General features: G+C 41.1%; 3 protein-coding genes across 7 annotated transcripts in view; 2 read left to right on the forward strand and 1 right to left on the reverse strand.

Annotated features, from left to right (window-relative positions):
* LOC116843026 (synaptotagmin-7) overlaps positions 1-16,510 on the forward strand; it is a 198,189-nt gene that overhangs the window by 27,810 nt on the left and 153,869 nt on the right. The window lies entirely within an intron of this gene.
* The window catches only part of LOC116843024 (vanin-like protein 1), a 154,226-nt gene that overhangs the window by 24,983 nt on the left and 112,733 nt on the right, over positions 1-16,510 (reverse strand). The gene's annotated exons all lie outside the window — the stretch shown is intronic.
* On the forward strand, positions 330-2,288 carry LOC116842993 (the record flags this gene model as incomplete). The annotated part of the gene is made up of 1 exon (XM_032812909.1): positions 330-2,288. A coding segment is annotated over one exon (552 nt), but the record flags the coding sequence as incomplete, so codon positions are not given.

Consider the following 16,510-nt stretch of genomic DNA (forward strand, 5'->3'; position numbering starts at 1 on the left):
CCCTCGTACATGTAAGGTTGGAAATCATACGAGGTTTGATAAAAAAATACGCGAAATTTTTCGCGGGCTGTACATGTCCAATTGTCACAATTTTTTTTTGTTGGGTTGGTACAATTATCCCTGACGTATCTTGACATTGGTATCTTGATATTGGATGCTTACTTTATTGTTGGCTGTCGAAAAGGTTACACGTGTTTTGGTATGATCGGCGATTTTTAACTTGTGGAAAAGTGGAACAAAGAATTTGCATTAAATTTTTAAGAATGGAATAAAGTGCAGCACCGCATTGGAAATGTTGAATGTTGCTTTTGGCGAATCTTCTATGAATAAAACAAGCGTTTACAAACAAGTGGTACAAACGTTTCCAAGAGGGCCGTGAAGACGTTGAAGATGACGAGCGCCCTGGACGCCTCAGCACATCAACAACCGATGACAATGTCGAAAAAGTGAAGAAAATGATTATGGACAATTGCCGAATCACTATCAGAGAGGTTGCTGATGATGTTGGCATATCATTTGGTTCATGCCAAGCAATTTTTTCGGATATTTTGGGCATGAAATGTGTGGCAGCAAAATTTGTTTCGAAATTGTTGAATTTTGTTCGTGAATTTTTGTCCAAAAACAACACCGTTATGATGCCTCAGCCTCCGTATTCACCGGACATGGCCCCCTATGACTTCTTCCTATTCCCGGAGCTGAAAGAAACCATGAAAGGACGACGTTTTGCCAACATTGAAAAGATAAAGACAGAATCGCTGAAGGAGCTAAATGCCATACTGAAAATTGCGTTTCAGAAGTGCTTCGAAGATTGGAAAAAGCGCTGGCACAAATGTATATCTGGGGAGTACTTTGAAGAGGAGAAAATTAATATCGACGAATAAATATTTTTTGTGAAAAACTCTTTGTATTGTTTGATCAAACCTCGTGTAACTCTTGATCTACACTGAGAAAAGCAAGCAATTAGTACTATGTACACACGCAAGGTGTACAATTTAAATCAAACATCTTCAATCAATTTAAAACAATTTGAATCAAACATCTTTGGGCAAGTAAGAGTTTAACGCAGATGGAGGGAATATTTAAACCAAATGTTGGGAGCATAATAACAGTTAAATCGACAAAATCGATCGCGGTTACCTGCCTTCAAGGAAATATTGTATCGAATGAATAAATTACGCGTTAATACAACAATAAGTTGCGTTGATATAATTGATACCGATCAAATCGCAATCATTGAATCGATTGATATGACTCATTACAGCAACTATATAATTCATTCGATCGATTAAACGTTAGCTCGGATTTTGTTGGTTCAAGCAAGGTCCCATTAAGTCAACCACTTTTCTTTCTCAGTGTAATAAATGTTCAGGCATCCCTCCATGACGCTGTGTGTACGTCTCTATCGTATTTTCGACGAAACAACGACCTACACACACTTACGTGTCGATGCTACCGTTTGGCTCATGCCGTTATTTCGTCCAATATATACCTCGGTTAGTTTCCATAAATACACGAGAAAGGACAGTTCAATTAGGTAACTAGTTACGCGTCAAAGAACACGTTTGCCCATATATATCACGTTTGACCCGTTATATCGAGAGCAACATCAGCCAGATAGTTGGCTGGACGGGACAATGTAATCGAACGGCTATAAATGTTGTAATCGACGTGGAGTATAACGAGGGACCTTGTGCCTCGAGGAAAGTGGGTGATATGATTCTACATGCTACGCGGTTAAGCCGCAATGATGGATATAGTCGTGCTATTTCCATCGAGAGCCGGTACAGGCCGGCATATTATATTTTCAATTGCTTAGCGCTAAATGCGGACAAAGGAACATCGACGTAACAGATAAGTTTCCTCGTGGCTTCTAGAGCTGCTTTGATTTCCCACGATCACACGTCATTTCCACTTACGCGGCTCGAAATTGCTTGAATCACCTGAGCCGCGTCGCCTCCCCTTTGTCGAATCTTAATCCTTTGCGAGTCAATGCCGCGAGGAACAAAAATAAAAATAGGAAACCTTTCCTTGCGAGAGGAATATCCTCCTCGCTAGGGTGCGAGTAAATGTTTGCTTATAATGAATAGACAAAAATAGCAAGTAACGCTACATTTAGCGTTCTTATATATGAATGATTGTGAAGTCAACGAATTTACGCCAAGTTGCTGAATAAATAATTCCACACTCTGTAAAGTTGCGTGTATGCATGCGCGTGCATGTAACGCTCTAACACACTTTACTCATTCGCGTACCATCAAAAAAGATCTTTTCTCGAAAAAGAAAAGATGATTCCGATGGATACTTTTCTAGAAAATACTTACGATTTACGAGAGGACGATGGTACTGGCGGGAAACGTGAGCGCGCGAGTTTTAATGAGGTACAATAATAAAAATTCCTCGTCCGTAAAGTAGGTGAGGTAGGAGTAATCGATACGCTGCGAAATTCGCGGGCGAATTTCTCGTGAGGGCGGCAGAGGAGAAGCCCGAGGAGAGAGTCCCGTCGACGACCCGTGTACTCGTGTATTCGCGAGATCCTCGCGATTCCATCGACCGATATAGCTATTGTTTATCTTGACGATCGTGCGGACTGTCTCCACGAGGATATCACCTCGTCATCTCTCGTTCGCAGGAGACAGAAATTAGATTGCGCGGTTCCATCAATCAGGCGCAGATGATACATTATATTAAGGGAAACGGTCAAGGTTACGACTCGACGATATTGGCAATTCCGCGCCGAGTAGAATAGGTCACCTATGAATAACCGCTCGAATTTTGGCCTCATCGCGTTTTATTTCAGTCACCCGTTTCTTCCCTTAGCTCAAACTCGCGGGGGAGAACCTGGTGTGTTGGATACATTATGCAGAGTCCCGAGTTAATTCGGTATTACCAGCGTTATAGTGGTGCTCCTTCGAGCGTTCCCCGGTGAAATATTCAGCGGGAACGAAGACGCCGATTCGTCTCCTCGGGTGGTGACCGCTTCTCTTTCTCGCGTGCTCGTTTCTGCCGATGCTCGCGGCGAATTTGCAGGGAATTAAGGACAACGCGTTTTCTTTGCCAACAAGCGTTCCCGAGGGATTAATTTTTCCGAAAGAGCGAAAGAAAGGGAGAGAAAAGAACCATGAATCTTAAAAGCCCTTAACAAATTAATGTGATGCACTATACGGTTGCTGTATGTGTGCTTTTTCGGGAACCGTGTTCGCGCTGTGTTGGATTTGCTTACGGGCGCGTGCACGCCTGTGTGTGTGTGTGTGTGTGTGTGTGTGTGTGTGTGTGTGTGTTGTGCACGCTCGTAATTTCGTACTAAAATGTAACTCGCGTGAAACAAGCATTCTTGTGCACGAGTGCGCGCGTTCGCACGACAGCTTTACTACCGGAACTAGTTATAAAACGGTATGCGATGTCACGATGCGTTACACCATCGAATGTATATGTTCTCCGGGGAAATAAAAGGGAGTTTTAAGAATCGATTCTCGCAGTCGCGTGACCGTGTCACACAACGGCGATGCCGTTGAACGCGCCATGATCTTGCAGCCCTTGCCCGTATTATTATTATGCGCGAGAAGTTCATCGCGCGTGTGCATAATGTGGCCCGACGAACGGGCACGCGCGATGTGCAATTATAAATAACATTGTTATTATTTGTAACCCCAAAATGCGGCGCCATGTATCTCTCTTACGTCGTCGGCGCGCCCGTAATATATTACTGCGGCTAAATTTTGCGGAATCCGGTCTACGAGGGTCGCGCAAATTTCTATTAAATTTGGCGGCGAAACGTCGGCGAGATTCTCGACGTTCGACGCACATATAGCCGTCGTTGAAGACATCTCTACGTGAGCCTTTTTACAGTAATTCAGAAGCGAGTTCGCCCATAACATCCACTTCCCGTGGGGAGCAATTTTGCATTACAGTGTGCGTCGGTCTAATTCGTTAAGTGCTTGGCCGGCAATTGTGATCGATTTCGCGATGACTCAGACATCGTATCCCGTCACAGATATCTTATCTCGGCACTACCAAAATTTGATATTTTATTGTAGGAGGCGTTCTCCCGGTGCGAGTTTCACACATACATGTGCGCTTGTATTTTCATTTTCTCGGGCTTTCAGTTTGTATCCATCTGTCGCTTGGATAAGATCTCAGTGTTGGCTTTTGGGTGCATTCACTGACATTTCCATTCAGTGCCTATCGCGTACTTTCCCCGCTGAGATTTTTATATTTATTTTGCACTGGCTTGCTTGACAGGTTATTACAGTGAATTTATGATGTTAATATATCTCGATGTACCCAAAAATTAATCGATACGAAGGGAAACTCTTGAGGAAATCGTGAAATGTCTTATAACGTGTTAATTGAGACGTGCCGCGAAACGTGAGAATTAACGAGCAAGCTCATATTCTTTGACGAGTCTGAAGCCGACTTTTCGTTAATGAATACAGCTGGTTGTTACAACTTTCGAGAGCTTAACGTCGGACGTCTCGGTAATGAAGCTTTGAATTGAAGTAAAATCTTATAAAGTAAAATCAACTTCAAATTAACTGATAAATAAGATTACTCTATCTCTGCTGGAATCGTCTCAAATCTGTATTATTTTTTCGTCTTCGTAATTCAATCTGCATTGGAATTTTCTTGGAAGAATCGCTAAAAAATATCTCTCAGCAATTTTCATATTCAATGAGGCACCGTAAATACATCGTAGATCCTTTCTACTTTATTTTTTACTCCCGTAAAATTTGTTAGAATTTGATTGGGATGTTTGTCTTATCCATCGTATTCACCCGACATTGCCACCTCCAATTAGCATTTGTTTCGTTCACTGCAGAACTCCCTTGTAGGAGTAGCAGAGTATACACCTGATTTCTTTAGAAGATGTGAAGCATCATTTAGAACGTTTCTTTGTTGAGAAAGCACGAGAGGAGAATTCTAAAATTACGTAAAATATAGCGAAAGATTGTCGAATACACAAAATGGCGCACATATTATTGATCAACATTGTTCTCAACAGAAATGAGATGCATTTCAACTTTGTTTAAAAACCTCCAGGAATTTATGGATTCACCCGTTATTTTAATGTGAAGAAAACTTCTGATCTCGGACCTACGCTCGATTCGCGCCGTTCCTATTGTCGTCGTAACGAGGATATTGCGACGCCGTTATCCCGATCGGATTGTTTCGCGATCACGGTGTTTCTCGTGTCGCGCTTTTAATTGCCGCAGGTGAACCGGGCTGCAGTCGCAGTTGCAATTGCCGCAATTGCGGTGCGGATCTATCGGGTGACTCGCGGCCCGTTCGGAAATGAGTGGATGGCGTACGCTATTGGCGGTCGATAAATCTGAAAGGAGGTCGAGCGAGAAACTGTAGTCGCACGAGAAACGAAATTTCGGCGGGAGTATCCTCAAGAATATCAAGTTTGTAGTTTTCGAGCCTTCAACGCGAGGCCTTGGCACAGTTTATCCGTCGCGATAAGACCAAGGCTGTTAATGTTGATTTTTCTCCTCAAACAACCAATGTGATTAGTTGGTCGCGAAATTTCGTCTTTCTTTATGAAGGAACTAACGAGCTCTCAAGATCCGCAGAACAGAGAAGATAATAATTTTGCTATTTACTGCTAGCAATAGGCTATCTTAATTAGAGATCATCAGCTCCATTGTGTATCAAGTGAGAATTATTTAGCTTCACGTTATTATCCAGGAATTTATAGTACTTTCCGGAAATTTAATAGAGAAACAACGCTACACGATAGATAAGTTAAAGCTAATTATACATGAAAAAAGGAATGGTTGTATTAACCAGAAAATAATAAAATATGGTATAGTTTTTATTTTTTAATAACCAACTCTTGGTTACGTTGACCTATGCAACGTCATTCATTAGCACTGCGATTCGTTGCCTGAAAAAATGCATTTTTGAGGCAACGAATCAGTAGGTCAACGCAATCAAGAACGCTTCAATTCTTGAAGCCAAAAAGAAAAGAGCTATGTCATATTTTACTATTTTTCTGGTTGACACAACCATTCCTTTTTTCCGTGTACTGTTATCAAATTAAGTTGGATTTATATAAGATAATAGGTATAGAGTCAAGAATAAGCGAAAGTAAAAGTGCGTAAATTCGAAATGTTGGACGTGAGCTGAGTTGGAACGTGAGCTTGCGAGATAATAAAAATACTATAATCTCGGGCATAATGGTAGTTTGCCTTGTGCCAACAGTCCGTTGTGTCCTAATCGGTTACTAGCGTGTGTAACTTTACAGTCTATGTTGATGCTAGTGCGCTTACAGAATAATTCACAATTTCAACAAAAGCTTAATGAGCGAAATTAGGGAAGAAGAAAGAGAGAGAGAGAGAGAGAGAGAGAGGATAGAGAGAAGGGAAATAGAGAGAAAGAGAAAGAGAAAGAGCGCTACGTAATGTATTGCTTTCATTTTTCAAACTCAGCTCGTTAGAACTTTATCTTGCGAGTCTAAAAGACCGATAAGACAGAGATTATTCAAGATAGAAAGTGATATAGATTGTACTAATGTTTACGTCAGAAGTCTGTTAAAAAAAAATAACTAATGCTTTTTCATGTATAAATATTTCATACGTGATTGCATGCAACTTTTATAGTTCCAATAATTTTACATTTATACGCTTCGCCACGGGAAAAAGCTATTCGCCTCTCGAGAGTTATGATTAATTTTCAACTTTTACACGAGTACTCTCTTTCTCTATTTCTCTGTATCTCTCTTTTTCTCTTCCCTTTCACACGCATACGCATACATACATATATACACACATACATATCGCTCTACAGAGTAAAAAGAGATTGACGAAAAACCGCAGGCAAAATTACTAACAAATTCATGCAGTAACAGGAGAAATGACACATTGTGCAGCTTCGTCCATTTTATGATGAAAATCGACGCTGGCAAACTCTAATTAGTCCGTTTAAACAAACAATGATATTTCCAGCTACAATAGGCCTAGAAATCCGTATATTTTCATTTGCAAGTTGGGCTCACGTGAACGACAAAGACACGCTGCATCGTACTGGTGGCGAGCTTTAATGAATTAATCACATATAATTGTTATACATGCTCGTCAATTGTTTGAACTTCAAGCTGCGCGTGACATCAAAGTCCGCAACGGCCGTGCGCTTTCGATCTATTTGCCGATCGACCTCGTTCAAGGCTGCCGGTGTCGAGCCACCGTCGTGTTGAGAATTGCAATGGGCGGACACGGCGCATCGGCTGCACCGCCAATAAACAAAATCGAACGGACATGGCTCGTTAATTACTATACATCTCCGCGTTTGTCAGGCGCTTTATTTGACCGGGAAATCAATCCGGATCCTTTCGGAAACGGACCGGCCGGGAGCATTAGCTCGAGCCTTAATGCGATTTTTAGCTCGTACACTTTGTCCACTCGCATGGCACATTCGATTGATTAGGGTCGCAATAAAACAAGAAAAAAAAACCGAAGAAAACCGTCGATGGAATCGAATCGGAGGATTGGACGATCTCTGCCGATTTATATCCATTACGATGGTGGGAGCTCGATACGAATCTGCTTCGTAGTAGCGACGTGGCGCTCGCTCCTCGCTGCGAGTGTTCGAAACTTTCGTTTGTAACTCTCGTTTCTTTTCGGTATATTTCAGTGAAAGGCACGCAAAAGGAGCTTATCGCGATGAAATACGGCCAGAAGTTTGGGTCAAGTCGCGCTGCGTGCAACGCGACTTGATTTATTCAGTGCTAAGAGTCAGTGGAAAAATTTCAATTCTTCCTATTATGCGCGATTCCATTCTGTGACCTGTGTCGCGCCACGTCGAGGGTCTGGGGCGCTTGAAATAATTAACGCGATCTAATTATGTGGGTTTACGTCGGGGCCTGAACTATTGAGGAAATTTACGGCTATTGGAGCCGTATTGCAGAGTTATGAGCGAGATCCTATTAATCGGTCATGGCTTCTAATCGACCGTAATTCCATGATGTTCAATAATTACGTTTATACTCACTTTTTTCCGCAGACATAAAGACGGCACGACCTACCTCGTAAGAATTTTGCGTTGACAGTTTGTCACGTAATCGTTCCACGACATTGTCTGGGTGACAACTCGATAATGTTTTGGCACTCTATTTCACTCTTTCAGCGCGCGTTCGAAGAAGAGCAATGAAAACACGATGACTATTCGATTTGCGCGGCTGGAAAAAAGAAACGAGAGTTTTTGATGATTTACATTACTTTGCGCCAGCGACGCTTCATTATCCTCGTTCTAAGCTCGTCGGCTCGAGTCGATATCGTATTGACGTTCTCGCACTTCGGGCCTGTATCAATCGCTTTGTATTTTGCCCGTTGGCTTCGTCTTTCAGTTTGGTCGATCACGCCAGACACGACATGCGAAACACGTATTTCCGTTGCCTTAGAAATTTTCGGCCGGAGAAAAAGAGAGGGAGAAAGAGTTGGTCGCCTCGAGTACGTTCCGCATCATGCAAAGTTGTGGAATATTTCACGACGGCCGAGTCCTACCGTGCCGGATAGCCTTCGATCATTGGCACAGACATACGTACGTATGTGCGTTATGTTCGAGGTTATTGACGAAAACAAGGAAAGTTGTCGAGCCACGGTCTACGAATTTCCACGCAAATTTTTCACTAAATTTTTCTCCCCCTTTTAATAGCCGGTTCGGACGTTATTGATTTTCCATCTCACCCTTTTCTTGCGGATGTTTACACGCATGTTTTTCTTTCTTTTTTTCCTTACTTGAACGCAACCACTGCCTGATGAAAAATGCGGCTATGCAAATGAGAGAACGCGAATGCATGCAGTTTGTTTTCTGGAACGCGTCCCCTGTGGATCGCGAGACTGTATGCTCGGATCTCGATGTGGTGTAGCTCGAAGTAGCGCTCGCGCGAAGAAAAGAAAAACGACTGCGCGACCTGACGTCATTACGTTCAGCAGCGACGTTCATCAACGAAAAACTATTTCAACAACGCTCGGCGAGCTTACGCGGCGGAAGGCGAGCAACCTTTCAGAACGAGTGGAACCTGTAACATCAGATACATATACTTGATCGTCCCTAGGTGAACTGTCGTCGTAGCGCCAGGCATAAATTAATTAAAGGGGGACATAGGAGGAAGGTTATTATCGAATATGAACCTTACTGCCCGCTTATTTCCGCCTCGACTGATAAAGTTCGCGGGAGTGGATGTGTAACATCGTGCGGGACTGCGACTTGAAATTACAGAACGACCAGTTATCCACACAGTACAACAATATTACATACATTACAATAATATTATATGAATTAAAGTTGGAATTTATTAACTTGGAAAGCTTTTGATAATGTTGCTAAAAATGGTAGCGCGATGTTATCATGAACTCTTAAAATATTACTTTCCAAGGCGTTGATGAGCCTTAAACTAAAAAATTAATACAAGACTGCCTTAGTTAATTCAAGTTGCTTTGTGATTAAATTAATATTATTTCAATATCTATCAAAATATAACTTCCTTGCATCATTCTAAGGTAACGTTTTGATAGTATCAACTTGCTTTAGTAGTAATAATGTGTCGTTTTAGAGAATATCACGACAACATCGCGTGCGAATAAATTTAATTACTGAGAATCAGAGCAACATTTTAGTATAATAATAATGTTGATTTTGGTGCTGTTTGGATATGCTTGTCGTGACTCACCGAGCATGTCCCATAAACAAGTTGTAAAAGTTGGGGAAGCACTCTCTTCGTACCTCTTTCGTATTTTTTTTTGCTTCGCGAGTTTTTATACTCGACGCTCTTCGTTGTCCCCAAACGAGACGTCGTCTCTCTTTCGTGGCGCGATTTATCGCTCGGGCAATATTGCTCGCGAGATTTATCCCGTACGACTATTATTCAGTGTTTAATGTCATCCTACGATTCGTACACACACATACTTTCTTTCTCTCTTCCATTCTTAAAAATGAAATTTTTCTCACGAAATTTGTAGCAAAAAGTGCGATTCGAGCAGTCAGTCAAGCTAAAGGGCCCTTTGAGGCGGCTCAAAGGACAATTTCCAGCGCACACGTGCGCGTGTGTTCGTGAGCTGACGTAATTAAGAATAATTGTGCTGGCGGAAGTCCTCCGCGGAAGAGAGCGCTTTGTGTCACCGCGAGATAATAACACTGCCGTCGCGTGGCTCCGCGTTTCTTCCGTCGGGATTTTACATGCTTAAAGTTAGGTTCGCGTTTTTCACGATCTGACTATTTTCGTGACGGCATCCTAATAGCGTAATAATTAAACCCCCGGCTGAGGAGGAGGGCGGCGGTGGCACAGGTGCGCGAGGAGATCGCATCGCGAGTTAAAAAGTATCGATCCGACGGACACGCGAAAGACACGTATGGCGCTCATGGCGCAGTTCTGAAGGGCTTGGCTGAGGAGTTAACTGACCGAAAACGGTTCCTTCATCCTTCATGCGTTCTCACGTCGCAGAGGGACGAGTCGAGGCATGGGAAGGGCTTTCAAACCGCCGGCCGCCCTTCGCATATTCCCCGATAAGCCACTTTATGCCACGCTTCTCCGTCGTACCTTTCGTACACTTGGAAACATCGATCGGTCTCACTCCATTTATGTTTGATGCGGATGAACATATCGGGAAGTTTTGACGTCTCCTCTGACTCCTGTTTTTCGTTAGTTCCTTTTCTGCGCGGCTTCACCGCCCGCGCGAGCGACTAGGAATTTTGTTCCCATTGCGTCGTAGACATCTTCCTTAAAACGTGACGTCGCGACGTACAATGCCGGCCAAAAGTTCGAGGATCACCTACAGGAGACGTCGAACACACGGGGATGAGAGTGAACGCGCTCCCTCGTGTATTTTTATCTTTCCTATATTAATTTCATCGTATAACATAATTATAGCTCTCAACGATCCCTCACGCACAACTCGTTATCCTCGTATTCACTGAAGAAATATATTGGGTCGGTCAAAAAGTTTGCTTCGATTTTCTACCTTGTCCGATGCAGAAATCCACCATTTTCTACACTCAGAGAGAAAAACACGGCGATGGCGACTATGTAAGTGACGACTGTATGTAGAATTGATGTATATAGTTTATTAAACTGTTAAATAGGTTGCCATTATACCGTACATGTTTTTCTCGGACTGTTCGATGAAAGTATATACGAATATTGTCAGAACGTTAATAAAAAATTATAAACAACGACAATTGTTTGATTGACGGATGATAATTATTATGATATACCTTATTAGTTACAATCATTGTATGACTTAATCTTATAATCTTATACTTGACTTATAATTATTGACGAATACTAATTGTTACTGTGACATATTATATTAATTATACTCTCTTAAAATGAATCAGTCAAACATTACTGAAAACAGTGAATATACACTGATTGCAGATTATAAATATAGCATTGAAAGTGCTCAGTGCTGATATCAGTGACTATTCACTGACTCACTTTAAGAGAGTACCAACTTGTAATGTGTGATCACATTGACGAATAATAATAATTTGTCACCGCGGAATACATGCGCAGTAAAGTCAAATTAATACTTTTTTAAGTGAATACTTAGAAAACAAAGTGAATATTTCAACTCTCTCTTGTTGTGATGCAAAAATTGACACGTCATTTTTCTAAGCGCGGCTTCGTTCGCGTTCAAAATCTCAATCTGATCGGCCCGACTGTTCGCGAATGTGAAATAATGAAGTTTTTTCTCGTATTTTCGCGATATCACATAGAGAGGGATCGCATAAGCATTTATTAAATTTCGTCGCAATATAGAGCTTCCTGTTGCAATATACCCTCGGGCGGTCTCCACGACGGCCCATACTCGCTAAAGTTCTCGGAATACTTGCTGTGTTAGCGAGCGAGGTACTTGCGCACATAGGTATTCACCTATGTATGTTGGCGAACGTGTGCGCTTACGCACACACGAGAAAATCCTTTGGGGATCGCGTAGCTTATTTTCCTGTAGCGCCGGCATGACGAGGAAACGTGTCGCGATGAAATTTTTATTCTCTCCGTATGAGTGACTTTGTATCGACCATTTAAGAATTCGATGGGGGATTCGAGAAGAGATATTCTCTGCCGCGGGGTTCTTTTTAATGCATTCTGTCATGTGCGTAACATAGAGAGTGCGCCGTCTCTTCTCGCAAATGTTATTTTTAATATCTAGTATCTCTCTAGTTGTTGTCTTAGGTCTCTCTCTCTCTCTCTCTCTCTCTCTCTCTCTCTCTCTCTCTTTCTTCATCTTGCTCTCTTCTCGTAAACATTATCTTTAATATCTGTTGTTATTTCGGGTCTTAATTGTATTTGAAAAATGGAACGCGCGCGTGTTTTGCTTCTCTGTATGCGCGCAAACAGACAGAGATGCATTGGAACAAATAATACATAATTTACCGAGCGTATTATGCCCTTTTACGGGACATGTAAGAGCGACATTGGGAGATATAAATCCAAGGGAAGGTGAATCTCTCTCCCAGGAAAGGTCGTAATCCCAGCACCTAGGATGATTTATCTCGCGACGTGGCTTTATCTAGGATTTGTCTTTCGACGTCCACAAAGTCTGGCGTAAGGGAAGCGCTTGAGAAAGAGAGAGAGAGAGAGACGCAGGAGGGACGGTGTGTACTTTGTCCTTTTGTTACGAATAACTCGGTTGCATTAAGGTTACTTGCATCGTGGACCTGCAACGTAGAGTATGCATTATGCCAGTTTGTACACACGTGCGGTAGATGATCGATCTTCTTATGTGCGTGGCGTAGGAGGCCGTTTCAGAATTTCCTCCAAGGTATGGTAATTGTATCGATCGCTTTTATTGCCGCTCATACATTTTTCAAATGTTTGGACGCCGTACAAAAGATACAGCGAGTATCTACGAGAATGCCAGTTGGCTCTGATCGAATAATCTCTTTCCTTTTTTCTCGCGCATATCTAAATTAAAAATTTGGGGAAGCTTGCAAAATACGAAGGGGCAACTCGCGGGATCTGCATTAAATGCGAATCACGTCTGATCTTTGCTGCAAATCTTTCGATTCCATTCGCCGGCATGTCTGAGTTACTGCAGCGGCTCCGTTGTGCAGCGGGTTTCATAGAAAACTCCAGTGTATTGTTTTCGAATTGCTCCTTTTTCCCGGCGTGTCGTGAAACAAAAGTGTCCGTGAAAGTACTGCGGAAACTGCTTCGCATCCAAGCGAAGTTCCGTTACTAATCGAAACGAGAACGGAGCTGGGGTTTAGTACGCTGATTAGCGCTCTTTAACGTATCTTAATTATTACCGCGAGCGCGATACCGATGCATTAAATTCAGCCCAGTTTCGGTAGGGGACGCCATTTTCCTCTCGTATCGTTCGCAAGATCTCGTTGAAGAGAAGTCGGATTTTCGCGGCGATTTTCGCGACATCGATTTTTGCTTGCGCCCTTGATCGTACCGTTGTTGCGTATATGGAGAGAGTATTATAGTTTCTCTTTCGCATATAGATTCTTTTCAATTTTGCTGTGTTTTTAGCAGTATGGGAATAAATTGTCAGTAAGGTTTATCTTGTTAAGAAACATAGTAAATTTTTCTAAAAACATAGCAAGTATTTTAACAGCACATTTTATGCTAAAAAAATGTCTGGTACTTGTAAATATAATCACATAGAGGAATAATTATTACAAGCTAAGAAGACTTTTTTCTTTGATTAAACTCTACTGCAATGTTAGTGATGATAACTTTATATGCATGTCACTACTCATTATTTTACTACAAAAATATAACTGGGGGAAAAAATAACTTTAATAATTAATAAAAAATAATTTTAGTTGGATCAATCATTTTTTCTTTTAGTTCAATTTCTAAAATACAAATAACAGATATAAAGTAAAAGGGGAAGAATTACTGCAGAATATCGATCTGTTCCTCGGTTACAAAAGCCTACAGTAATTTTTACTGTGTGATTCTCTCCATAATACATTCGCCCTCAGAAAGTAAAGGGTCAGATTTTTATTTGCAAGTTCAAGAATAAACGTCTCGTCCAGTGTAAAAATCCGTTTTCCATCGGGAGAATTCTCTCATTTTACAGAATGGGTGCGTTCCCAGATTTACTCAAATAAAAGTCTTACAACCTTTCCGAGAGCAAGTGTACACAGTAGCGGAATGGTACTCACGGGTGAACCAAAGGCGATTTACATACGCGAAGATTCTCACCGGCGAACTTGGAGCTTCTCGTGTGCGGTTACCGCCGTTAATTACACTGCCAAAGTTCGACCCCTATCGCGATAGTATTACTCGTCGAACGTCAAGAGTTGGAGCAGCTTAAGAGCACGCGACAATGAGGCTCTATCACACAGCCGCTCGCTCTTACACTTATTATACACACACGACAACAGCATGTGCTATAAAACACGGCACAAAGCGAACATAATCCTTCCACGGCATGCCGTATCTATATCCTCGTCGCGTCTGTAAACGAGCCGGAGGAAAGTGGTATTTTATCGGTAAGAGGCTTAGACGCACCCATTAAGAGAGTGCGGAGGTTATTCGAGACCGATAGATACATAAGCGCAGATGTATTTACGTAAGTTCACCATTCGGGTTACGCAGAAGTGCAACGGTGAGTCATAATTGCTTCTCTAATTTCCACTTACTGGAAGAAGAGAGAGAAGGGGAGGGGGAGGGAGATGCAGACTGTTTTCCGACGAAGAGATTTCCGCAGCTACGAGCTACTTCGGAAGTATATTCCGCTCACGTGGCGGATGAAAAAGATTCAAGTCGGGAGACGCTTCCATTCTGTGTTATAGCGTGTAAAATATGTTTACTGTGGAAAGGCGACAGCGCGAAATTCGTGCTGTTGCGAAAGAAACACCTTATCTGATGTAAAGTCGCGAGAAAAACCACGCATCCGCGTGAGCTAGAAACTTGTTTTTATCACAAACGCAAATCTCGATAATGATCGTAATGGTCACTACGATGATTATATATTTGAAATTTTACAACTGAGAATAGCGACATTATCGGATTCGTGGTTACGTGGTTTCCTCTTCTCAGCGCGAGGATGAGACATGTGCGCGAAGTTAGGCCGAAACTTTGTGCCGAGACGTCTGTGTAGGGCGTTACTGCAAAGTGGAACCTGTACAATACGCGCGCGCGAGATTGTACTGGGCTGACTGTTAATCAGTTATATCAGGACCATTACTCTCGCGCAGATAAATCAGTCGTTACAGTCGTTACACATTCATTTCTCGGCACCGGGGGGATAGTTTTTACGACTACTTGTAACGAGATCACGCTAGGAGCTGCGTCATGCGTTGTTGCAGTCGTTAACTTGATTGCGAGTTTTTGATCTGGTGGTTGTTTACCCGCGCGAGTGTACGCGCGCCGAGCGAGTCGCGTTAGATTAATGAAATAAAGTGCACGTGATTCTTTCCGCAGGTAACACAAAGGTAAATATAACCCGCCGCGAAAGAACACGGGAATACTACAGATTGCTTCCTTCTTATTACGACGTTGTTATCGTTGTTATTTGTTATTGCTATTATTACTTTTGTTATTATTACGTCTAAAAAAATATACTCTTATCCTTGGCGGAATCCTCTTACATATGGTCTCAAGAAAATTTTGCCAGAACTAAAAGGAAAATATTCCAAGCAAAATATTCTTAAAGTTAGATGAATTTTTCATCTTTTACCCGCAGTACAAGTTTTGTTCTTAATAGAAATTTCTTCTAGTAAAAGGGCACTCTTTGCCTCAAAGTAAACATGTTTCGCTCAATTCAAAAGGAAAAAAGTTAGAGTAATATCTATGCTAAGAGAAAAAATATCTGCAGAATAGAAATATATATTCTTGGTGAGATATATAACACATACATAATCTTAAAACTAAATTATTTTATATAAATAGAACAAACAATTGCTTTTATGAAAATTTAATGTTTTAAGAAAACGTATATTTTCTTATTTGGATAATATTTTATGTATCAGTATAAAAGTACATCTTTTACTATATATATATATATATATATATATATATATATATATATATATATATATATATATATATATATGTTTGTTCTATCACACACACATATGGGATACAAGTAAAATAAAAATAAATCGCACGTTATCACGCACAATTACATACACGGTGTGTATGTTATAATTCCTTAGCCTTCATCGCCAACTTGTTACGCGGCCTACTTTAATACAACGAGCGATTACACAACGTTAAGAAATGTTTCAGAGAGTGGTACAATAAAGACGGTATGCGTGATCTACTAATTTAATATAATTATTAAATATCTTAACTGATACACACACACATACATACGCACAAAATATAATTTTATTCTTAATAGAATTTTGTTACATATAACCTCGAGAGGGTCCTTTTAAAAAAACCCCAAAAGAGAAATGTTCTAATACTAATAAAATAACTGTAGTTGCAAGATACTGTTTTTAGTAATCCCACATTCTAGACAAACACTCTTGCTATATATATATATAAATATATATATATATATATATATATATATATATATATATATATATATATATATATATA

The sequence above is a fragment of the Odontomachus brunneus genome, unplaced genomic scaffold (assembly GCF_010583005.1).
Source record: "Odontomachus brunneus isolate Ranch 3 - 2012 unplaced genomic scaffold, Obru_v1 Obru_scaffold_029, whole genome shotgun sequence".
Taxonomy (NCBI): domain Eukaryota; kingdom Metazoa; phylum Arthropoda; class Insecta; order Hymenoptera; family Formicidae; genus Odontomachus; species Odontomachus brunneus.